This window comes from Durio zibethinus, chromosome 14 (assembly GCF_047325235.1).
Source record: "Durio zibethinus cultivar Kanyao isolate XHJ-2024 chromosome 14, ASM4732523v1, whole genome shotgun sequence".
NCBI lineage: Eukaryota > Viridiplantae > Streptophyta > Magnoliopsida > Malvales > Malvaceae > Durio > Durio zibethinus.
Window position 1 is genome coordinate 12,949,986 of NC_143175.1, and position 25,581 is coordinate 12,975,566.

At 27.3% G+C, this 25,581-nt stretch overlaps 3 protein-coding genes and 2 pseudogenes across 5 annotated transcripts; 1 reads left to right on the forward strand and 4 right to left on the reverse strand.

Moving 5' to 3' along the window:
• Positions 1-4,644: 4,644 nt before the first annotated feature.
• On the reverse strand, positions 4,645-5,457 carry LOC111295697 (protein LURP-one-related 14-like). Its single transcript, XM_022889317.2, has 3 exons — positions 5,227-5,457; positions 4,921-5,145; positions 4,645-4,773 (listed from the first exon to the last, which is right to left on the reverse strand). The coding sequence occupies exons 1-3, from the start codon at positions 5,455-5,457 to the stop codon at positions 4,645-4,647; spliced, it is 585 nt and encodes a 194-aa protein (XP_022745052.2).
• Positions 5,458-6,928: 1,471 nt separating this feature from the next.
• On the reverse strand, positions 6,929-9,545 carry LOC111294794 (staphylococcal-like nuclease CAN2; annotated as a pseudogene). Its single transcript, XR_016327547.1, has 5 exons — positions 8,799-9,545; positions 8,048-8,637; positions 7,766-7,952; positions 7,618-7,667; positions 6,929-7,540 (listed from the first exon to the last, which is right to left on the reverse strand). The product of XR_016327547.1 is annotated as a staphylococcal-like nuclease CAN2 (transcript).
• LOC111294795 (cytosolic sulfotransferase 17-like) lies at positions 9,529-10,025 on the forward strand. Its single transcript, XM_022888157.2, has 2 exons — positions 9,529-9,665; positions 9,755-10,025. The coding sequence occupies exons 1-2, from the start codon at positions 9,529-9,531 to the stop codon at positions 10,023-10,025; spliced, it is 408 nt and encodes a 135-aa protein (XP_022743892.2).
• A 493-nt stretch (positions 10,026-10,518) lies between these two features.
• Positions 10,519-11,270, reverse strand: LOC111294293 (protein EARLY RESPONSIVE TO DEHYDRATION 15-like). The gene is made up of 2 exons (XM_022887557.2): positions 10,956-11,270; positions 10,519-10,868 (listed from the first exon to the last, which is right to left on the reverse strand). The coding sequence occupies exons 1-2, from the start codon at positions 11,206-11,208 to the stop codon at positions 10,708-10,710; spliced, it is 414 nt and encodes a 137-aa protein (XP_022743292.1). The 5' UTR covers positions 11,209-11,270; the 3' UTR covers positions 10,519-10,707.
• A 2,630-nt stretch (positions 11,271-13,900) lies between these two features.
• Positions 13,901-18,458, reverse strand: LOC111294796 (uncharacterized; annotated as a pseudogene). The gene is made up of 9 exons (XR_016327284.1): positions 18,192-18,458; positions 16,937-17,134; positions 16,522-16,604; positions 15,521-15,669; positions 14,946-15,072; positions 14,795-14,857; positions 14,593-14,650; positions 14,463-14,504; positions 13,901-14,209 (listed from the first exon to the last, which is right to left on the reverse strand). The product of XR_016327284.1 is annotated as an uncharacterized LOC111294796 (transcript).
• Between the last annotated feature and the right edge of the window lie 7,123 nt (positions 18,459-25,581).

A 25,581-nucleotide genomic window follows, 5' to 3' on the forward strand; every position in this document is an offset into this window, starting at 1 on the left:
TAACACCTCTTTTTTTTTCTTTTTCTTCTTCATTCCCCAAAGTCTTATTGCATTAAATACACCAAAAGTCCTTTGTGCTATCTAATTTTTGCAACATGAAATCCGGTGACCAAAAGTTATTGGATAAATCTTTAAATTTTTTCACAAAAGAACCATAGAAAGTCCACAAAAATCCCAAAAAATCTGAGATTTTGACCTCTTGATTAGCTCTATAAATAGAGTCAATTTTTGCAAGCAAAAAAAAAAAACATAAAAGAACATAGGAGAACACTGCTAAAAAAAAAAACACAAAGTAATTTTTTTAGGTTACTAGGTTACAACCATTCATAAAAATACACACACAAGCATTAGAAAAAAAATTTTTAAAATTATATCTTCAAAGAAGGAACTGTCAGTAAAAAAATTGGGGTTTTTGTTTGCAAAAATGAAATAAAATAATTTTTAGGCGAAACTAGAAAGTTTGATCTATGAGGTTTGGAATCTTTTTTTTTTTTTTTGAAAAATCTAGTTTAGAAAAAGTGTTTAGAAAATAAAATGGAGTAATTTGGAATTTTTTGAGAATTTTTGAATTCTTTTAGGTCATCAAAATATGAAAAAACTTGAATTTTTTATGACCGATTGAATTTTCTAACCACAATAAACTAGAAAATCGGTCAAAAATTAGAATTTCTTGAATTTTTTGACACCATTGAAGATTTTGGCCACCAGTGCATGATGACAACTGGTTAGAATCTACACTACATGGTGGCTGACGGAAGGAATGATTTTTTAAAGAAAGGAGTTTTAAGTTTTTAGAGAAAGAGCATGGGGAAAATTTTTTTAAAAAATTTAGAAATAGCCTATTTATAGGGCACCAAAATGACACCATTTTGGTGTCTAGATTCATGCTTGAGCCACGCAAGATCTGCGCCTAACCCGACCCATTTGTTACTTTTTTTTTCCATTTTATTTTTATTTTTTATTTTATTTTATTATTTTTTGTTAGATTTTTTAAATATAATTTTTTATTTTAAAAATATAACAATAATCAATAATCACTACAAGTGATAATCTAAAATAAATCCTAAAAAAAAAAGCAAAAAGAATAACATTTATTAAGGAAAATAAAAATAGTTCTAATTCCTTTTGATTTATACAAATGAAAAATATATAAAAAAAAGTATTTCTTGAATTTCACTAAAATGTTAGGACGATTCAAAAAATTATTTTTATTATAAAAAAATATAAAATAATAATTATTATTACATATTTGAATAAAACTTTTAAAAAATGCAATGTTTAAAGAAAATTGAAAAAGTTCAATTTTCTTTAATTAATGTAAATAAAAAATAATTTTAGATTTAATCGACGAGTCAGGGTAATCTAAAAATTATTTTTTTACTAAAATAAAATTTTGATTCAATAAAAAAACAATGAATAATAAAAATAAATAAAAATAAAAGTGTTTGTTTAAATAATTTTTTTAATTATTAAAAAAAAACCAAAAAGAATAACATTTATTAAGGAAAATAAAAATAGTTCTAATTCCTTTTGATTTATACAAATGAAAAATATATAAAAAAAATATTTCTTGAATTTCACTAAAATGTTAGGACGATTCAAAAAATTATTTTTGTTATAAAAAAGTATAAAATAATAATAATTATTACTTATTTGAATAAAACTTTTAAAAAATGCAATCTTTAAAGAAAATTGAAAGAGTTCAATTTTCTTTAATTAATGTAAATAAAAAATAATTTTAGATTTAATTGATGAGTCAGGGTAATCTAAAAATTATTTTTGTACTAAAATAAAATTTTGATTCAATAAAAAAACAATGAATAATAAAAATAAATAAAAATAAAAGTGTTTGTTTAAATAAATTTTTTAATTATTAAAAAAATATTTTTGGATTTCACCAAAAAGTTAGGATAATCTAAAAAGTTATTTTCACTAAATAAATATTTATTTAAATAATAATAAAATAAAAAGTAAAAGTTTTTCTTTAAATAAATCTCTTAATTATTACCAAAAATATATTTTGAGATTTCACCAAAGAGTTGGGATATCAGAAAATATATATTTTTACTAAATAAAGATTTATTTAAATAATAAGAAAAAGATGAAAATAATAAATAGCAAATAATAATAATAGAAAATAATAAAATAATAATAATTAATTAAATGTTTAATTAAATCTCTTAAGTAAGAATTTTAAGGAAAATTGAAAAGTCTAATTTTTCTTCATTATCACCAAGAGAAAGGATTTTTTTTTAAGAACTCATCAAAAAGTTAGGATGATTCTAAAATCAACTTAAAACTTTTTAGAATTTCGTCAAAAGTTGAGATAATCCTAAAATTAATTTGAGAAATGATTTTTGGATTTCACCAAAAGATCGAGATAATCCTAAAATCAGTTTAATAAATAAACAAATAAAATACTATGACGAAATTTCAAAAAATTTGTGAATGATCAATTTCTCGAAATTTTTTCTGAATAAAGATTTTTTATAAATTCCACTAAAGCGTTGAAAATTTTATAGAATATGAAAATGATAATAATAATAATAATAATAATAATAATTTCACAACAAAAAAATGTTTTTCATAAATAAATTTTAAAAAATTAATTTTAAATATAAAGAAGACCACATCGTCAAAATTAATTTAAGGATAACACATGTTTAATTAGTAGCATTTTTCGAACGAACGATGTGAGAATACTAATACCTTATTCACTCATAACCATACCCCTGGACCCAACCCTGATTTCGTAAACTTAAGCGTCTTTAGTAAATTTTAATTAATTTAATATTTTTATTAAAAGAAGATGTTTTGGGTGGCCAATTATACCTTACAAATAAGATTGGTGATGACTTAAAAAATTTTCAAGTCTAGCGATCAAGTCCCACTAGACAAAAAATCGTTATGACAGTAATGATAGAAGCATTTTGAAAATAAAATTTTAGGTCATGTTTAATGAATAAAATATTGGATAGGGTACGATGATAATCATCTTATATTATATTTAATTTATATATAAAGAAAGGAATAGAATTGTAAGAAAGATTAATCATCTCTTAGGTATAAAATGATTCAATCTTCTCTAAGTGAAGAGGATTATTTTTAATTCATGAAATTGAACTAATATATCTTATTATATCCTTAAAAATTAAATCAATAATTTAAATTGTATAAATTTTAAGGAAGAATAATTTTGACCAATAAATAAATTATCATAACTTAATCCTTACAAATATCAAACATAAAATGAAATGATATTATTTAATCTAATTATATTCATAATATCATCTTATCATATTCCATCATAATCGTATATAACAAACACATCTTAAATGTATTATATTAATGTAAGAGAATACATTTTTAAAATTGTTGAAAGATAATTAAATTTAAATAAAATCTGAAACATTTTTTATATTATATATAAAAAATCTCTTTGAAGTCAATACCATGTGTCTTTATTCTTTAAAAGAAAAAGTCATTTTTTTAAGAGCAATAAGCATGGGACAAATTTTAAATGAAGTATTATAGGGTGAAGTTGATGAGTTTTTTTTTTTAATAATTTAATAAAAATTTTAATAAAAATTCAAATTAATAGATCAATAAAATTCAATGTAAATATCAATAATATTTTTAAAAAATTATTAAAAATATTATTTATAATTTAAATTTGATTGATAGTTATTTATAATTTAAATTTGATTGATAGTTATTTAACAGTAAAAAATTTTATCAATATTTTTATTAAAATTATCTATCTAAAAAATATATCAAAATTTATTTTTTTTTTCAATTTTTTCATCTATGTAAAGAGACCTTTCAATTTATCAATTTTAATTTTTATTTAATCATTTTTAATAAAAAATTTGTACACTTCACTTAAAATTTTCATTTAAATCTTTACTAGGCACGTGTCCACCAGCATAATCGAATGAAGTGCAGGGGAGGAATATGACAAAATCACAACTAAATAAAAGGAAACACACCCAAAGAGGTTAAGTCCAATCCATATATTGCTTGTGTAGTTGTGGTCAGAACTAAATGAAAGGGAGAGACATATTCTTTAGCTAATCAATTTCATTTATGTTTCCTGGTTGATTGATCGAAAATGGCAACTTAATGATTAAACTTGACACCTCAGTAATAGCTCACTACACTATTCATGGGCTATGCTTGCATTTTATTGATGGGATTTGTTAAAGGGTTTATCAAATATAGTTGTGTCCCTTTTGCTTATTCTGTATAAAAGTTTTTAAATCCATATTCGGACAAGAGATTGATGGGGTTTGGCTGGCAAGAATGAAAAGTTCAAGAAAGTTGGGATTTCCCGATTGGATCCATGTTTCTATGCAAGGTTTTCAATGAAAAGCCTGCCTAAGAAACTGGATCCCTTTTCCCAACCTGTTCTGAAAGCCCAATTTGCTAAGTCATAGGTTTCGGCCTGTACTGATTTCCCATTTATCACCGAATCACAGTTCATGAAGCAAACAAGAGACCCAACTCAAATGGGGGAAAAGACAAACAAAATGGAATATGAGGCTCTGTTTGGTTTAGGTTGTGCATATATACGCAGCACGGCAGAAGAGAATTCATACAAGCTTTGGAGGAATAAAAGAAATAAGCAAACTTATCGATTGAAGATTATGCATTGTCATTCTCGTTCATAATCACCACCAAAGCTACAATGAAAGCATAGTCCACCTCTGGATACACTTTTATCTTGAAACTCTCTTTGCCCTCGCAGCTTCCCCATGTGAAATTGTGGCTAACCTGTATATTTAAATCACATTGGATTAAAGAAAGGAAACAAAAGAAATAAATGTTAACATTTTCAGGAATTTTAAAGGGATTCTACTTCCCGTGCCAAATCAAACACATTTGAAACAGAAAATTGAACAAGAAAGAACTTTTTTTTACCTCTGCAATGATTGAATTGCCTCTGCGAACTTTGAAAGAGAGGGAGGTTAAACTTCCAGTTACACGAAAATCACGACCATCTTTCTTGAACGGGCTTGCTAAGTAAACATCAAGATTGTTTTTGATCTGGACAGCATTGGATTGATGCACACTGCAGAGAAAATGGTTCATTTCTGAGCTTTCACCTTGATGAATTAACCATTGCTGTTTCCAGGATAATGCTTGCTGAATTTCCAAAACTCATACTATCATTACAAATATTTTCACACTCAAAAATCTGATCAGCAAAAAAACGTTTTTTCCAACCTTTTGGCGAAGAGAGATGACAGGCAAACCAGCAGGATCTTTCATGACCCTTTTCTTCTGGAAGTTCCAGACACCGCCATCGACTTGAAGGAGAACGTTTCCAGTAATATCAAACACATCGTAGTGTGTATTAGAAAATGATTGTATCTTCCTCTTGACAAGAAGCTCCATTGTGTAAGGGACACAAAATCGATCCCCGACGACATTAATGATCTGATCATCACTAGCCATATTCTGAATCTAAAGGAAGAAAATTTGATGGCAAACTTTTGACAATTGATTGATGCTGATATTCTTCGGTAAACTGAAAGAAAACACTTCAAAGAGGGGTCCCTGGAGCTGGAGGCTGGAAGCTTTATTGCATTTCCTGGAAATGAAGGTCTTTGAATATGGGAAACACCGTAACAATATATGCCAGATTCACATATATCAAAATTTGCAAAGCAAAAAATCTCAGAATCTAATTTTGAGTATCTAAATTTAAGAATTTAACAGAAGTATTTGATTGTTTTTTCCTAACAAACATTGCTTTTTTAAGAAATAAGTCGTTCACTAATCACTTATAATTTATTTGTCATGATTTAGCAAAACATCCATATTAACCATTGCAACCTTAAATCAAAGTTGCTAAAAATTTTAAAATTTTCAACCGAATATTTTAATCCACGTAATCATATCAATATGTTCATAACAACTTGAAATATCTTTAGTAAAGAAAACGATAAAATACAACTTGAATCTTAAATTTTTATCCTGATTTAATTTTCAGCATCCATTTGAGAATATTATCCTCTTTTTAAAAAAAAAAATATTTGTTCACAATTTTATTCCCTTTTATCTTATGATTTTTATTTTTCACAGCTTTTGTTCTATTTATACCAAGTTGTTGGTTCCTTGCTATATGTAGAATCACCTTTCGTTATTATTTTTTGGTTTTAATCCTTGTTGAATGTTAGATAGCTGCCCAAATGCTTAAAATTGATGACAACTGTTTCAGCTTTCTTATGGTCATTGATGAGGTTTTATATGTTTCAACTCTTTTAAGAGTTTGAGATCCTGCTCCCAGGAAGAACTACATGCATTCCTTTTAATTTGCAGATGGTAAGTTATATTGTTCATACATTTAACTAATATCATAATAAATTCAGTTAAATTAGGAATTCACTATGCTTATTTGCCTTTCTTGCGTTTTTTGTTCCGCTTATGCAATTAGGTGCTATATGAACCAAAGCATAAAAATTGCTTTCGAGACAGCGCCCCCCCCCCCCCCCTCCCCCCAAGCTGATCCAACCGTTGATCTGAATACGTAGTTGTATGTTACCAAAGAATGTGGCTGTACAAAAAAAAAAAAAAAAAACACAGTAGCAGGATTTTCTGATTTGCATTTGTGATCACAGCAAATGTAGGAGACTAGGATATTTCGGAACGACATGAGATAGCCTTTCGGTTCTAATCAATTTGCATTTTTTACCAAGCCCTTTTCTTAAGGAAGGATAAGGGCAAGATGCCAAGCGCTGTAGCTGTTAAATCAGTTATGTTAGCTCTTCCTGCTGTTACCTGTTTCTCATTCTTCCATTGAAAGTTAACTTTTAATCTAAGATATTTGTATGCTGTAACGTCATTTCATGAGCTACTGAGATTTTTAAGTATGAAGTAATTTAAAGCCAAAAAAATATCTCTATATATTTGACGAGGGAAGAAAACGAAAATAAAGGGCTGATACTTATACGAAATGTAGTTGCATACTTTTATCACACTCCATAAATAAGGATAATACATAAATTCCGTATGCAAATACGGGTTCAATAAGGACAAACTATCCGCCTTGTCGTCTGGCCTTCCTCCATTCCCATGGCTTCTTAGGGTTTGATGATTGCCAAAGGCCAATTCGCTTTGCCCGAGCCTCCTTTTCCCACTATTAATAGTTTATCACATACGTTCAAAGACCATAATTGAGAGTTTTTAACTCAATGAAGTGCAAGAATCGTTGTTTACTTCAGCTGCAAGTTCAATGCGTTTTGTCATAGGCAGCATAATGCCATGCAAGTCCTTTCATTAGCATTACTTCCTGTTTGACAGAGAGATCGCCGGATGAATTTGTTCTTACCAGGTAAAACCAAATGCAAGCCAATAAAATCGTGTACTTGCACAAAAATGCCATTGCAGTATACATCCGTGACACAGCGATCATAATTATCTTCCCCATAGACGAGCCCTCTCAAACACTTCCCATGAACAAGCTTAACCAACTCTTTTTTGGCTTTTTTGGGCTTCTTTCCCATACGGCATAGAATTCTCTAGTGCATCTATACCCCTGTTTACTATCGACAAACCATCACATTTTAAGCTTAGAAAATAGGAAGATTGAAATCCTACAAGTAGAGAATGTACCTTAGTCGGATGTGATAGCAAGGATCTCTTCATTTTGAAGATTTATGACCCTGGAGATAGATGACTGTTAGAAACCATTGGCATTGATAACAGTTTGTAGTACTAATTTGAATGAACAAGATTTGACTAAGGAAGTTAAATAACTAACTGGTATCCTGATTCAATATTTTCTGGCGAAGTTCATCTGCCTTGGCATAATTCTTCTTAGCACATGCTTTCGATCTTCAAATTGCAGCCATACAAACATCTCTGGGTACGCTTGATGGCTCTCTAGGATCAGCAGTACTCACATACACATTTATGCCATCCCCATCTGGTACCAGATTCCCATCTACCTGATTTAGAGAATTTTTCAGTATCAAATCCATTATATATCTAATTGACTTTTTATATGATAGTTCTGTAGTTTGTTGACAAAGATCATCCTTACTGTTAGTGTGTACATTTCAATCTTCACTCCTTCAGGCAATCTTATTGGGACTCCAGCAGAATTTTCCTCAAGGACAGAAGGGATTCCAGCAAACCCTAATAAGCTCATTAGAATACAGGACATCCACAATGCATTAATTTTTTTTTCTTCCATTCCAATATAAATGGAACTAGCACAGAGTTTTGATACTTTTGGCCTTTTGTACCACAACATCTGCCTTTCGGTGTCTACTCAAGGTCTGGATAACAAGCCTAGCTACCTCTTCAGGCGTTTTTGCTGGGGGTTTTGCATCTCTCGATGCCTGCAGTAGCTTTCTATACCTTATTGTATTCTCAAAATTTAGACAGGCAACAAAAGCCAAAAGTGTAAATCAACCGGATTTTTTTTTTATCATTACATAGGAAATTCAGTCAATTATTTGAAGTTTCAAACTTTCAATTTCTTCAAGATTATTCAATTAAACAACGGATACACTTTTTGAGACAGATTATTGAGGGTATGTTACTTACCACTTAGCCTGAGCCTTCCTTGATGGTACTTACCACTTTTTGAGACAGATTATTGAGGGTATGTTACTTGCTGACTGAGACCTTCAGGAACCAGAAACCAGTTTACAATTTAATGAACTAATGATGAAAATCTAACAAACAGGTTTGATTGATCAGCTCAACAGATTTTAACAAACAGATTTTATCGTTCAGCTCAAAAGAAAAATTACTGAAAGCCACCAGAAATGATCATGAAGATCTACCTGAGAGGTGATTTCAAAGTTGAAGAGATCATGAGCAAGAGCTGAAACCCCAGAAGCGGTTGTGGTATAAGAGGGTCCTAGTGAATCAGAACACTGTGTGGTAGTGGGTTTGCAACATTTTCCACATAGGAACCTAAGAGCATTTCCCATTTGGCATCGTCTCAACCTAATATCTTCTAAAGTAGCAGAGATACTAACGACTGACGAACAGAGGAGAAGAGAAAGCTGGAAGAAAAGTAAATGACCACTTCTGGTGGACTTGTGCACTTCTTTATAGTCAAAGTATCCAATGGATTTTGTACAGAATTGCAGATTCCTGTTAGTACTGCTGACCTGTTTGTACAAACATTGGATACTAGATTTGAAATGTACATGGCAATGTCATTATTAAATACCGTTAGGCCTTACAATATATATACCCTTACTGGTTTTAGCCACACGTACGTGTATGCCGTATATAATTTTATTTTTATTTTATTTTTTAATGTGATCAGGACTAGAGATTGTTTTTCAAGCTTTGCCTAAAGCATGCCGTATATAAATTTGTGCAAACATTAATAACAAGTAAATTAAGCCACCTTTCACTTCTCTCCATGGCCAATGCCAAGAGCTTCCATGGAGAAAAGTCCTCTGATGATCTCTGCAAAACCCAAAAGTGAAATAGCGGGTAGATTCTCCTCGCATTCGCTTTAGAGGATTTTGGTTTAAGCTCGAGTATGTTAAAGCTACAATGGCCATTGAAAACCATTTCAAGCCTCTTCCCTCTGGTATAGTCCTAGCTTCTTTTCCCACGACTGGGACCACAAGGCTAAAAGCTCTCACCCTTTCACTACTTGGCCATTACTCAATCCTGAAGCCAACAAACAGGTTGCTCCGTTACCAAACAAGAATCCGCATGAGTTAGTCCCTTGAAATTTGGGACTTTTTGACTTTTTCCTTTCACTTCCTTCTGCCAGAGTTTTCAACACTCATCCCCCTTATTCAATCTTGCCGGATCGTATCGAGAAGCCAAATTGTGGTATTGTTTACATTGCAAGCAATCCGGCAGACACGTTTGTACCTCTTTGGCATGTCTATAACAAGCAGTTTGGCACCACAATCTCCCTGGAAGAGGCCTTTGATGAGTTCTGTCAAGACTCCGTGCCTGCAGGTCCATACTTCAACCATGTAGTGGAGTTTTGGAAGGAAGGAAAGAAAATGTGTTTATTGTTACTTACGAGGAGTTGAGGGAGGACCCAAATCATCATGTGAGAACTAAGATTCGCTGAGTTTTTGGGTTGCTAATTTTCATTGAGATCTGATCAAATTAATTGTGGAAGAAAGCAGCTTTGAGGGGTTAAGTGAATTGGATGTGAATAAGGATCGAGAGAATGTTCATTAGAGTGGAATGGGGTTTGGTACTCTCTTTTGGCGAGGAAATAAGGTGAAGGCCATACAGAAGATGGGAAATTAACTAATTAATCAATAAATATGCTGAAAGAACACTTGTTTTTCTTCTTTTCTTTAGATTGGCCTCTAAGATTATAAACTTAAAATTTGTCTTGAGAAAATTCTTATTTTTGTTTTTTTGGTTTTTACTATTATTTCTATAATATTTTGGAGAAAAATTTTTAAGGAGAACAAATTTTTTTGTTGGATTTTCTGTTTCTTACTTCAAATTCTTGTTTTTTTTGGCAATAATTAGAATAAACATAAATGATTGAACATGTAATATAAATACTTTGGAGAAAGGTTAATTTCCTTTATTACCGAATAAAAAAAGTTACAAACCGCGATCTAAAGGCAGGGGAGAGATCTCTGTACACAAAATATTACAAATTGAAAAGAAGAAAAAAAAAAGCAGTTACGCCTTAAAAGTGACCGTTTCTGGCCAGAGGAGATCTCCCATCTTAACTCAGCACGAGTCGATCTACCTTGGTTGGTGAATCGTCCTTGGACTCACTTTCACACTCACAATCTTTGGTGCTTTCTCAAGAAACCTTGGCAACTTAGTCACAACTCGGCCCTTTCGCCACTTCAATGCCCCAATAGGTACCAATTCCTTCTGACAATCTCCCTCCTTTTCCTCCACTGGAAAAAGAAAACAAAAAAAAAAAAGTGAGATCCGAGTTATACTTAATTGACTCGTTGATCGGGCGAGTTAAATGAGTCACTTACGTCGGGGGTCGGACATAACTTCGTCGTATTCGTCAAAGATAGCATCGAGGTCGTCGGGGAAGAGACGGTCGTCGTCGTTTTGGGGATCGTGGAAGCGTTCTTGTAGCCAGTAGTCGCGGAAACAAGGGGACGACTGGACAAGGGCCCACCATTGATCAGAGAAATCCTCGACCGTCCGATATGCCAAGGGAACGAACAATGGAGCGTGGGGATCCAGAGTTGAGGGTGATGATCGCTGCGAAAGAACCTCCATTTGCCACTAAAAGTTTGGTTGGAAAATGAAACAAAGAGAAAGTGAGTTGAAAGGATAGAGATAAGATTAAGACCCAGTACACTCATTGAATATATAGTTGGATAAGCTTATTAACTGGGCATGGCTTACTGTATTATTACATTCATGACACTACATTTTTTTAATTATTATTTTTTATTTTCCATTATTTTAGCTAGTATAAATTATTAGTATAAGTGTAAATAAATAATAAAGTTAGGATAAAATATTTAATGTCTCAAGTTGACACTGAAATAAATTGTGCTACTGCGAAATTTCTTTTTGTCAATGAATGTACTTTGCCAACTTTGAAATATGTGGCAATTGAGGAGGGCAATGATGGAATTAATCAAGATTTCAACATTTCTAAGAGAAATAAAAAGTTAATGACGTGTTTAGAATTTGGAGCCGAAGGAAATAACGCGACGGCTATGGCTGGTGCTAATGTTATCTAAAGTTTGAACCCAGCAGCTGCATCTGCCCATGGTTTTTTCTTTTCTTTTTTTTTTTTTCCTTTTCTGTTGCCGCCCTTTTGGAAAGCAGAAACTTTTGTCGTCCATTTTTTTTTTTAAAGAAAAATCAGGGATAAGTAAGTGATTCTATCTTCGTATCAAAACAAAGTATATTATATCTAATAACTTAAAATAAATAATTATAAATTATATATTTAAAGTGATTTTAATAAATAATTATTAATAAATTTAAAATTAAAATTTTTTTGTTAATTAATTAAATCAATCATTTAAATAAATTTTTTAAACTGAAATAAGAGATGAGAACTGCCACGTGCCGATGATGCTATTAACTGAAATAAGAGATAGATGAGAAGCGCCACGTGCCAATGATGCTATCTTGGAATTCCTGCCTAAAAAACTAGTGTGAGAAACAGGCCACGTAATTGTTCTTATCCTTTATTATCTCCTAGAAATTAACCCAAAAAAAAGCATTATATTAAAATAAAAGGTTAAATATAAAAATAAACCTTACATTACATATTTTTTGTTAATTTAATATTTTAAAAAATAAAATTATTAATCTAAGATTTAAATTTTTATTTTATTATATATTTTAATACTTCAATTGTTAATTAATTTGTTGACATAATACAAACAATCAATAATATATTGACATATATGAAAAATATGTAGTTATTATTATATTATTAATTATCATATCAATATTAATAAAAAAATATTTTAAAAATTTTAAAAGTTCAAAAAAAAATTTAAAATTAAAAAAATCTAAAATATTTTTAAAAATTACAAAAATTAAAAATATACAAAATGTTTTTAGAAATTATAAAAATTTTAAAAAATTACTAAAACTTAATAAATTCAATAAAATCTTAAAATTTTAATAAAAATCCAAAATATTCCAAATATTTTGATATTTTTTAAAATAATAACAATTTTAATAAAAATAAAATTTTCTTAAAATTAAAAAAAATCACTAAAACTTAAAAAATTGAAAATAAATAAATCTAAAATTATTTGAAATTTTCAAAAAATTAAAAAAAATCTAAACTTTTTTAATAATTTGAAATTGTATTTAAAAAATTCTTTAAAATCTTAAAAAGATTATGAAAAAATAAAAAAATTTATAAAATAGGAATATACTAAAATTATTAAAAAAAATAAAAAATTTTTAAAAATAAAAAAAAATAAAAGAATAAAAGAATTTAAAATTTTAAAAGAATTCATAAAATTATTAAGAAATTAAACTTGTAAAATTCAAAAAAAGAAAAATTTGTATAATTTTTTAAAAAATTTCAAATATTTAAAAATTTTTAGATTTTTTTAAAAATTTTAGATTTTTATTATTTTCCATTTTTAAAAAAATTTTTGAATTTTTTAATTTTAAGAAAATTTTATTTTATTAAAAATTTTCATTTTTTTGAATTTTTAAGATATTTTATTAAAATTATGAGATTTTTTTATTTTTTTAAGTTTTCATATATTTTTTATTTTTTTAATATTTCATATTTTTAATTTTTTAAATAATTTTTTAAAATATTTCAGATTTTTAAAATATTTTTTCAAATTTTATAAAATTTTTGTGAATTTTTTTAAATTTTAAAAAAATTATCTTTAACACAACAATTGATAATTGTCTCTGTCCGTACTTCTTAACACGTGTTAAAATATTAGTACTTTTTAACATGCGATAAAATATTATTTGATGTTTATACCAAATTAAGTGACAAATAGAAATAAAAATTGAAATATCAAATTAAAATTTTAATTTATTTAAATATCAGACAAAAAATGTATAATATAAAAATTATTTTTATAGTTAACCCAAAATAGAAGTTTTACTGTGCATACCGGCGGTTCTTGTAGGCATTGGGCATAGCGTCGGGATTTTTTGCCGCTGCGTTTTTCAAAACCAGGCCAGATTGTCCCCTCCCTCTTGAAATGGTGATTTTGAATTTTAAACTTGACTTTCAAAGCACAAGAGAAGAAAGTCTAGTTGCCAAAGTATTGAAGAACAATGGCTTAATTTCACAGATTGCAAAGTGTAAGCATACCTGAAACTTATTTTATTCAAATCAAACCACATAATCAAATTCTGTAATTGCAGAAAATTTATATCGGTCGCCAATGTTTTTACCGTCACATAAGGCACAAAGCTGCTTGCAAGGACAACCTCAACTATGTTTTCAGCAAAACGATCTTAACTCTAACCAACAAATGTCTAAAAGCTTCGTATAAATTTAAAAAAAATAAAAAATAAAAACCCTGGTACACTTGATAAGCAACATTGACTACAGATCACCATCTACACATTTTGTGATTGTGCCCTGGCACACGATCAAAAGATGGAACAAATGAAACTAAAAAAATGATGTGAGAAAACAAAATGCAAACCTTCGGACTTTGTGACATTATCTCCGCACAAATACCATAGGTAGAAGAGATTGATCACCTGACGTCATGAAATGATGGAATGACTGCAAAAAGAAGATCTCCATAACCAACGGCATCTGCGCAAAACAGTTGAAGCAAAGGCAGAATATTTAAAGAATAAAAGCAATTGTTATAATAGTCCAGGTTTAGGTTTATGCTTCTCAGGCATCATCCATTGTTTGCCATAATGTAAATCAACTTTTATCTAGTCTCTAGTAATTATGCATGTTGCATAGCATCAAAGCAGAACCCCAGAGAACTTACCCATTGTAAAGGGAATCTAGACATTCAAGACATGGAAATAAATATGAAATGCAGATAAAGTTATACCTCCATCAAGAGGAGCTTTAAGACTTCTCCAGCAACAGCTGACTGTTTAACAAATCAACAACACACACCATTAAACACCTACTTAAAAAAGAATAACTATAACTAACAAATGAAAATAATTTGAATTCACCTTAACAGGTAGTCCAGTACCAAATTGATCCTATTGCTTGTCCTCTGATCAAATCACCCTGCTTGTATTTACAACTCATGAGGATCAAGAAAAGCCAGCTGAAGTTACAAGGTCATGATAATAAGAAATCAACAGCATCCACATTATTTGCTATCAAAGAATGTTTTAACTTATAAGGCAAAATTGAGACAGAAACTAATACCTCCTGGCAGATGGGAGGATGCCTCTTTCCTTTAACTGTTCTACTCCTTCAGAATGTGCCAACCTGCAGTAAAGTGATGCTAATTAAAAGACAGTGTTCCAGAGAAATATAAAATAGAACATAATCCTCACTCTTGATAAACAGCACATACAATGGAAGAAGATACTAGAACGTAGTTGTTAGATCCAGAAGCTTCCAAGGCAGGTAACTTGGATGACATCCCAAGGGCAACATTTTTAAACAAAGTAGGCTTCTCTAGGGAGGGTTTGGGTGGTGATTAGAGGTGTAAATAATACATTGATACTCGCAAGCTATTCAGATTCAACCTGAATAAAATTCGAATTTAACTTGATTATTAACAAGTTGTGCTCGAGTTCGAGTAGTTCGACTTATCAATCGAGCCAAAATTGATCATTCTTATACCCAACTCAAATAATTTGTGAGTCAAATTGAGCTTTTATATTTTAATATATTTTTATTATTTTAATTAATAAAATATCTCGAAACTCGAACTCGAATTCGATGACAAATAATCGAGCTTTTATTAAATAAAAAAATCGAGCTTATTTTTACATGTTAATCAAACCTAATCAAACGAACTTAAGTAGCTCGATTTTTATTTCGAGTCGAACAAAAAACTTGATCGAGTTCGAGCATTGAATTTCGAATCGAGCTCGAGCTTAAGTTTGAGCTTAATACTATATCAACTCGAATTCAATCAATTACACCCCTAGTGGCAATAGACGTGGGGTAGCAACAGCAGTTTCATTCATTGGTTTAGTTGTGATTGGTGGAGCAGTTGTAGGCAAAAAGCTGGACAAGGGAGCTTTTGTGGCACCAACATTCCGCTTCAGATGCATTTTGATGTCTCCAATCTGCATGTCACAAAGAAACAGATAACCAATTAGAAAATAAATACCATATTTATGGAAAAATGCAACATTTACAAAAGGAACTAAAAACCTGTAGATAGCTAGCTGCACTGAAACATATCTTTACAGGAAATTTTCAGGTTAATCACTGAGACATGAGACTAAATTTAGCAGAAGTATGCAAGTATATCACATGACAAGAGAAAAGGAAGTAACATTCATTTTTAGCTCAGCAACCTCAGTTTTATCTCACACCTCCAGTACCAATGCCTGACAGTTTAAGCAATTAATATGTTAACTATCTAGCCAATTAGAATCAAAAGAAAGAAATTTTTGTTAGATCAATATGAAGGGACCAAACTATACAGTGAATGAATAATAACCATAAGAAAATAAGTCAAAGGAAGACTCATCAAGAGGATAAACAGCCATAAACATGGTAGAAACTACATAACAGCAACATATAGACAGAAATAAGCATTTCTGATACAGAAAACCAGATTAGTAGATTTTCAAGGCACCTGAAGCATTGCCTCAAAGGTAAGTGGTATCATTAACTTTGAAAACATAGAATACTTGAAAACTAGCATTGCAGTCACAGAGTTTGTTCAACTCCTAGCACTAATACTATTTTTTGCTCCAAATGAGGCAGATACAATATTAAGCTAAACAACATCAATTGAGTTGTTTAGAATGTAAGAAACAATAATGAACCAGCTTGAAAACAAAAATACAATCAAGGAAAAGAAAACATTATGTAAGATTTTTATTGCTCCAATAAACCCTTCTCCAAAAGAAGTGAGCAACGACAAGCAATAATGGAGAACACAGTCAATCTGCAGATTTAATAATTACCCCAAATCCATTTGGAAAAGTTGCATTCCATGAAGTTTTCCTCTCCAATGAGTCTTGCGTGGTGCCAACTAATGGAACTGTGGCTACCATAATTAACAACTTTTAGCATGCAAAACCTGACAAAATGCTAAGGCTAATGTAATTACATAATAGATTGCTTTACAAACCATCTCTTGCTTTCAGTATTTATAAAAAAGTTACAAATTAAAACAAAACAAAACAATCTTGATTCCGACAGCCAGTATAACTCAGTAACAAGTGAAGAGCCAAGTCGGAACAGAAGAAAAACCCATATGCAATAGTGACTAGTTTTAGTACTGTGTCATGGTTCAATTGCAGTTAAAGTATAATTAACAACTTTTTTTTGAAAATGAAGACCACATAAATTTTTAATCAGAAGTCAATATAAACTCACCATTTGACTTGGCTGATACCGAAGCTTCAGGTGTCTTCATGCATGATATTAGACTTACATTTCATCTTGTAGAAGAATTCTTCTACCCTCCAGCCTAGACACATGATTTTCTTGAAGTTGGCCAGCAGCCAGAATACATATGAACGGTTCTGGGCCTTTCAAGTGAGCAATGTGCTTGTGAAACAGCACCTACAGAATCTAAAATTTTAATAACAGCATATGAGCTTTCAATGGAAAATAAAGCCATATACGAAAATTTTAAATTCATAAAACTGCATACTCGCAACCATACTTTGCTAATGTAAAGAAATTCAAAAACCATATGATAAGAAAGGGATGCCAACAAAGAACCAGATAAGTCAACAGAAGATCATGTTATTTGTACCAAGGATATTACATCACAGATTATACTCAGTAGAAGAAACATGAATTTACAAAGTATCTCAAAAAGACTCCAAAAAACAAGGAATAAAACATTCGTAATGCAGAAAATGTTCAAAATCCACTGATTCTGTTGCTTGTCAGTTAGAGGAATACATCGTTCACTTGGCATTTTAAGAATGAAATTCAGCACTTTCTTTTTCTCTTTCAGTTGCTCCTTTCTTCGTTGAGGGAGGGCATTCGGAAATCAAAAAGCTTAAATTTTTTACAACAACATTAATAATATATGGTTAAACATTAAACCTCATAGTTCGACGATAAGCAATCAATGAAAGAGCTAATTTGTGACTTTTCGATTTTTTTTTTTTTTGGTTCGAGTATTGATTATTGAAGAATGAACCTAGCATGATCTCAAAAAACAAAACTTTGTAAAAATGATATCAACAGTAAAAGCCCCTAATTTTATTTTATGGGAATTAGATTCACATAGTTTGCCAGCTTAACTTTTCAATTGATATTCACAGCGTAAAATAAAGAAGTAAATGTGAAAAAACTAAAGGAAGATCTCAGCAATTTTTTGACCTAATTTCAATTTTCTAAAAGTCGAAAGGCCTATAATTTACACTAAATTGCCAAAAATTTAAACATAAAAACAAAAGACAATGACTGGATCCGAAACAGATATAAAATACTCAAAAATAATTCAGAAATGTCACCGTTTATTCACGGAATGCAAAAATCTATAAACTCTCTTATCCTTTCTTTTCTCTCTTCGTTGCCAATAAAACCAAACAATACTCAACCAATCAAAAGAAATAGAAATAAGAAGAGAAAAAGCGAGAGAGAGAGAGAGAGAAGAGAGAGAGAAAGTTACAGTGATAAGATTGGAGAGAAGAGGAGTCCATTTGGAAAGAAAGAAAGCAATGGAACTGACAGCGAGGGGAGAGAGAAGATATAGAAGAAAAAGCGCGGGCAAAATCGAGAAGATTGAAAAGAAAGAAGGCAGAGGGCTCGGTGGTTGTCGGTGAGAGTGTAAGTAGAGAGAGAGCGCTTCGAAATGTTCGCCTTTGTCCTCAGTTTCGCTCTCTCTCAGCTTTAAAGCTCATCTACAGTAAATCATAATTTAAAACTTGCGATACACTATTGACTATTTTAATTTATTAAAAGTAGAATGAGAAATCAAGATGAATTAAGTTGAAAATATATAATTTGTTGAACAATGTTTTAAAATTTTTGATAATTAAAAAATATTCTAATAAAAAATTATTAATACCAATGCTAGCGTTATAAAACAATTGATTAAATAAAATATAAATAAACAAATTCAACTATCAAAGTATAACAATAATTAAAGCACAATAAAAAGTTAACATGAAATTCAATTACCAAAATTTCATATCCAATACTTTCTTATTTTTTAATTTTGTTAAAAATATTTAAAAAATGTAAAAAATGATTAAAATAAAAATTAAAAAAAATTTATAATATGCAAATTATTATCATAAAAAAACAAAAATAATAATTCAAGATAGTAATATAATCATTTTTAGATATCAAAAATTATTTTCATATAAGATCATTAAGTAATTATTAAGTTTACTGATCTAATCATCATAAGCAAATTATTATATTTTTTAAGTGATAATTATAATTAATATTATTAATTTAATATATGAATTAAAATTTAACATTTATTTAAAATTAATTGAAATTATTTTATATTATAATTTTTATATTTTCAAATTAATATTTATTACAACAAATTCAAAAATATTTTATGTGATTTTTTTAATTTTTTTAAATTTAGTTGTAATATAATCTTTTGATTTTAGGTTATATTTAGTATATAGGATTCCATGAATGATAGGATACTAATCATCCTATCACATATTTATTATACACTTAAATAAAAAGATTAAATTATAAAAAGAATTAGTAATTTTATGCCAATAAAAAAACTTCATCTTTCAAAAAAGTTGAGGACTATTTTTAATTCAAGAGATTAGATAATTTATCAAAATTTTTAAATAATAAATTATTTATTTTACCTTTAAATTTAAAAGATAAAACTTAAATTTTAAATTATCAAATATTTGAACAAATTCTTCACTCTCTTAATATCCAAATTATTTCTTTTGTAGATTTTGAAGCAAAATCAATTTTTGGATAGGTATTTTACTATTTTTTTCTTATTTTTATTCAATTTTAATTTTTTAGAAACAAAATCGCACAATTATTTAAAGCTAACTGCCATGAGAAAAGGTTTATTTTATGAGTCGATTGAGTGAGCATGAGTTGGAATGAAACGAGTTCTACTTCTTTTCAGAGTTTGCTTGGCAAAGGAGAAATCAGAAATTAGTCCTTCTGGAGGACTATAGTCTATATACTGGATTGAAACACAACGTACTATTCTTTTTCTTTTTCTTTTTTTTTTGATAAATTAGTAAATTATAGTAATACTTAAAAATAAAAAATTGCAATCTAATAAAAAACTAATCTTATTTTTTTGTTTTTTAAAATATCATCATAAAATAATCACATGTGTATATAATATTATTTTATTTATATTTATTTATTATTTGTTCAATATATATATATATATATGTTTATTTATTATGAATATTTTTTCTGAAATTAAAATTATTGAAGGAATTTATCAATTAGAATTATATTTTACCAACTTTTAATTAATTGATAGATTATTTTTAAGAAATTAATTGAGAAATGATATCACTTGTAATTACATAAAAATAAAATTAGTACATAAAAAGTAATTTTGATAAATAAAAAATATTATCACATCCTAATCTTCCTCTTGCACAAATAAACATGATATCATAACTTGTTTTTAATCATTGCAAACTAGAGTTGTCAATATCATACAAGATAACATTTTGGTTTTCTTTAAAAGTATTGTATATACAAATACCTGTTGTTTCGGCAAATCATTTAGGATTTTTCAGTTTAATACAATATATTTATAAATATACATAAACTTGTATATTATAATATTATTAATAATTTACACAAAAAAATATGTAATATCTTTAAAAATCAAATAAATAAGTTTAAAAGTATAAAAAATAATATCATAAAATATTTCATAATTTTTTTAAATACTTAATTTAATCATATAATAATTAAATAAGTACTGTTTCATATGATAAAAATAAAAAGATGAAAAAATTAACTTTGGCTTCATAATTGATAAACTTTAAAAAGAGAGCACAATTATTTCTTAAAAGATATTAAAATACTTATGAAATTTGATTTGAAAAAATAAAGTATAAAAAAAACAAGTTACAATAAAAAATTAAAAATACAACTTTCAAAGATTATTTTATCAATTAATTTTATTTTTATTAGCTTAAAAATATCAAACAACAAAAAATAAGTTAAAAATTACAAAACATATTTCATATTCATATACCAACAAAAAAAGTTATTCGTAGAAATTTACTAAAATTAATCGAAACCAACAAAAATAACCTGAATTATCCAGTATCAAATGTGATACAAAAAATAATATTTAGATGTACTGTGTTTTGATACAAGTGGAGCATATCAATCGATGTGACCAATATCGAAACGAAATTAACAACTATATTACAAACACCAAACATAAAATAGTACAATATAATTTAATTTAATTTAATTCTATTTATAATCTTATGTTATCTTATATTATCATAATTTTATATACTAAACATAATCTTAATATATTAATTTTATTTTCTAATTTAAATATTTTTTTACGTAATTTATATTATAAAAACTAGCTTACTATCAATAAATATATTTTTTATTTATTAATATAAATTTATTTATTATGAAGTAAATAAAATATTATTACTATTTTATATACAAATTATTATATTTAAATAACATTAAAATCATTACTTATATAACTATTATGATGTGCATGATTATTTTAATATTTTTAAACAAAAAAATTATATTTGATTTTTAGTAATATCAAATATAGCAATCCTTAATTATTAAGAATTAATAATTATTAAAAAAATAAATATAGATTAATAAAATCACTTTAATAATAAAATCAATTCAATGATTAAATTATCGTAATGATTTTTAAAATAATACCCTACATTATCTAACAGGATAATTTCGGAATCAAATCTTATAATCAAAAAGCTTTGACGTGCATGGCAAAACACGTCAATGGTTTGAGTGTTATAAAAAAATATTGATAAAAATGAAAAAAAAATTGAAAATTGGTCTATGGAAAAAATTATAAGAAATTAATTTGGTCTTAAAGTTTTCTTAAGAATTTGACTATGGGCGGGAATTTTTTTTCAAAATTATTAACATTAAATTGTCATTTATATATTCAAAGAAGACAATAGGTGGATATTCTTGCTAGATTTAGATCCAACCACCACAACAATTTAATTTATTATATCAAAAATAGAAAAAATATATTTAAAATTAACTTTGTAATTTTAATTTTGAAAATTGAATTTTTAAATAAAAATTGAACACTACATATAAAAAAAAAGTCATCGCATCAAAATTTTCTTTTTTTATGAATCGTTTTATCTTTTTATATTATATATTTTGTATTAGAAAAATTGGCTTAAGGGGAAAGATCTTATATAAAAGGCAATTCAAGAAATCAATTAAAACTGTTATTAATTGGTCAAAATGTCTATCAATATTGTTTCACGGTAGAGATGTATTGAGAAAATTGGTTTTATTATCTAGCATGTGACTTTACATCAATTTTGTAAATTTAATCAAAATTTTATATAAAATCAAAACTTATAAGAGGTGAATCTTACAAAACTTTTTATTATAATTAAATAATTATAACATTAAAATAAAAATAATCTTAGATAAATATATTAAAACCAAAATTTTTGACCAAAAAAAAAATTTTAATGTGAATGACCTAACATTTTGACATATGGACAGCTTTTAACAATCGCCGTATATCTAGCATTTATTCTCGTTATGTATATGATTTGATTTGATTTTATATAAATTTTAAAATATTTTAATACATTAATTATATTTATTTCTCTTTAAATTTTCAATTGACTTACTTTTTATATCAAATAAAATATTATAAATTATAGATATAGTATCTAAAATAAATGTTAAAATTTAAATGAATCCATTATAATTGATTTGCATAAATTATGTCTAATTTAATTTGCATTAGCATAAAGACTACCTATTGTCTATAGTTCAAATAAATAAATCAATATATAAAAACCAAAACATTTGACAAAAAAAGAAAATTTCTAATGTGGATGGCCTAACATTTTGATACGTGGACAGTCTTTAGTAATCACCATGTGTCCTGTATTTATTCTCATTAAATATATATATATATAATTGATTTGATTTCATATAAATTGTAAAATATTTCACTACATTAATTATATTTATTTCTCTTTAAATTTTCAATTAACTTACCTTTTATATCAAATAAAATATTATAAATTACAGATATGATATTTAAAAAAAAACCTGTTGAAATTTAAATGAATCCATTATAATCGATTTCCATAAATTATGCCTAATATAATTTGCATTAATGTAAAGACACCCTATTTTCTATTGTACATAAAAAAAATCTAGTATAAATAGGATATCTTGATGTAGTCTAGTATTACCTAGAAGGCCATTGTCCAAATACATTACAAGTTGTTTTTTTTTTCAATAATTTGTATTTCAAATTATGAGTGTTTTGGTTAGTTTCAATTTGTAACATTATCATGAAAGAAAAATAAAGCGAAAAATAAAAATGTGCATTTTTTTTAAACATTTACCTTTATTTTTTGGTTATATATATTTTTGTAAATTTTCAAGTCTCAAACATGAAATTTTAATTTAATTATTTAAAATCTCAAAAGTTGATTTTTTTCAAACTTAGTTTCTCTTACCAAATTTGTAAACGATTTGTTTGTATTTTTTGCTTAAAAATGTAAATATCACCATTAATATTGTCATAATACCATTCCCTTTTTTTTTTTTTTATTTTCTCTTATCAAAATATATAATTGTAGTATGCTAGACACACCCTATTTTATTTAGTTAATATATTTTTTTTATTTTAAGAGCTTTTTTTGATTAGTTAATTTTATTTGGGTTTTTAACTTTTAGATTAATTGTTTTCAATATTTTAATTTAACAATATTTAACTTTTTCATTTCATTTTTTTTCCATGGTTTATTACTAGAATTTAAACGAATGATATAGATTCCAAGAGTATGGGTGAAGAAATTATGAAAAACGATAATCATCAGAAAAACTTCAACGACACTATATCTAATATGGATAATATAAACCATAATAGTACGAGTCAAGAAATTACAACGAATTATGATCAAAAAAATATCTTCAACAACTCTATATCTAACATGCCCAAAAAAAATTGAAAAAAACCCAATATTTCAAAAAAGGAAATGTAAAGTTATTAGGGATTTTCCAATTTTCTTTGGAATAAAAGCTTATAAATTTTCAAAAAATAAAATCAAGTTTAACATAATACAAAATTTTCTATTTTTGGTATTCACTTTTCAACATTTTAAGCTTTGACCATTATTTACTTATTACACTTTTACTTTTAATTTAATGGTTTGATTTATTTAATTTCACAGTCTATATTATTTTTATTTTAATATCCTATTATACTCTTCATTATTATATAACAAACCAATTTGTGATTGTTAATGTATTAATTGAATGAAAAATCAATGCTCATAGAACCACATCATGTTAGATACGATTTTAGTCCAAAAAATTCCAATGTTACTGATAAAAATTGCAATTTTTAATTTTTAATTTTCATATGTGAACAAATCAAGTGGTCAACATCATGATGGGGCTTGCTGCTGTAATACATTGCAGGTTTTGCGTCTATTCAAATTTATGCTCCAAAGTCAAGGAAAATACTGCAAAACAAATCACCCAAAAAAAGACTATTTGAATTTTTATTTTTCTAGGTATTTCTTGGAGCAATCTGTTTGAAAGAAAGTTTCCACAACGATTTATAATGAATTATATGATAATTATGCCCTTGAAGGTTAGATATGTTACTTAATTTCCACGCTTTATATATACCTATATACGAAAAAAATAGAGAAGGGAATATGATAAGGCAAGGCCAGCATTTCTTCTACCAAAGAAATTTATTTAAGAAATTTGTTTTAAATATTTTGGAGAGTTAGTATTTGATACGTGTTTTGTGTAATTCTTTTTATTTTACGAGTTAAATTAAAATATTAACACATATTTTATTTTTAAAAAAATATATTTTATATAACATGTGTCATCCAACTAATTTAAAATCTAAAATCTTCACTAATAGTGAATAAAATAAATTTTCATATTTCCAATTGCTTTACAAGTCGCATAATTTTATTCACCAGCAATTTTCTAAGGGGCATTTGGTATGAAAAAAATTTAAAATTTTTTTAAAAATCTTGATTATAAGTATTTAATTTTTATATTTAATTTAAATATATTCGATTCTTTGAAAAAAACTTAGATTTTTAATAGTATAAAAAATTTTCAAAAACAAAAACTTGCATTTTTGTGACTTTTATAATTTCGTAAGAAAAGTTGTCTTAATTCTATATTTAACCTAAATAAAATTTTTTTTTATTTTACCCTTTTAAAAGGTAACATCTGATAATGAAATTAATTTTTTATAAGATCAATTACAATGTTTGTACTGAACAAAATACAGTAATTATTTTTGGTAATTTTTTATATTCATATTCATTTGTATTCTTAAAACACAGTAATTGATCTTTGCATTGTTTGTATTCTGACTCTATTACTATGTTTTTATTCTTAAAAACATATTAATTATTTTTTACGTAGTTTATATTCAAATTCTATTGCTATATTTTTATTCTAAAAAATACAATAATTATTGTTTGTGGTTTATATTTAGATTCTATTGCTGCGTTTATATTCTTAAAAATGCTATAATAAAATAAATACAATATTTAAAACTAAATAAATATAATTACTGCACATGCAACACCAATAGCTACCCATTTATAGGCCATTTGTAGTCTTTCAAAGGCCATTTGTAGGCCACTTATGTTAATAATGGCCATTTATAGGCCATTGGTAGGCTGTGACCGTGACATAATTGATGGTACTTTTGTGTCCTTGAATTTTAATTTTGCCTTACAAACCATAACATGCAATTTGAAAACATGGAAGAAATGGAGTAAATATTGCGTTCTTTTCAAGATAAGCATAGTAATTATTCAATGTAA

What these genes read in the sequence shown, in the direction of transcription:
- LOC111294293 (XM_022887557.2), bottom strand. Translation starts at nt 11,208, where the DNA reads ATGGAGGTTCTTTCGCAGCGATCATCACCCTCAACTCTGGATCCCCAC. An exon ending in AGTTATGTCCGACCCCCGAC is followed by an intron (nt 10,869 to 10,955) that starts GTAAGTGACTCA and finishes TTCTTTTTCCAG; the next exon opens with TGGAGGAAAAGGAGGGAGAT.
- LOC111295697 (XM_022889317.2), bottom strand. Translation starts at nt 5,457, where the DNA reads ATGGCTAGTGATGATCAGATCATTAATGTCGTCGGGGATCGATTTTGT. An exon ending in TCATCTCTCTTCGCCAAAAG is followed by an intron (nt 5,146 to 5,226) that starts GTTGGAAAAAAC and finishes TTGGAAATTCAG; the next exon opens with CAAGCATTATCCTGGAAACA. An exon ending in GCAATTCAATCATTGCAGAG is followed by an intron (nt 4,774 to 4,920) that starts GTAAAAAAAAGT and finishes TTAAATATACAG; the next exon opens with GTTAGCCACAATTTCACATG.
- LOC111294795 (XM_022888157.2), top strand. Translation starts at nt 9,529, where the DNA reads ATGGCCATTGAAAACCATTTCAAGCCTCTTCCCTCTGGTATAGTCCTA. An exon ending in ATCCTGAAGCCAACAAACAG is followed by an intron (nt 9,666 to 9,754) that starts GTTGCTCCGTTA and finishes TCCTTCTGCCAG; the next exon opens with AGTTTTCAACACTCATCCCC.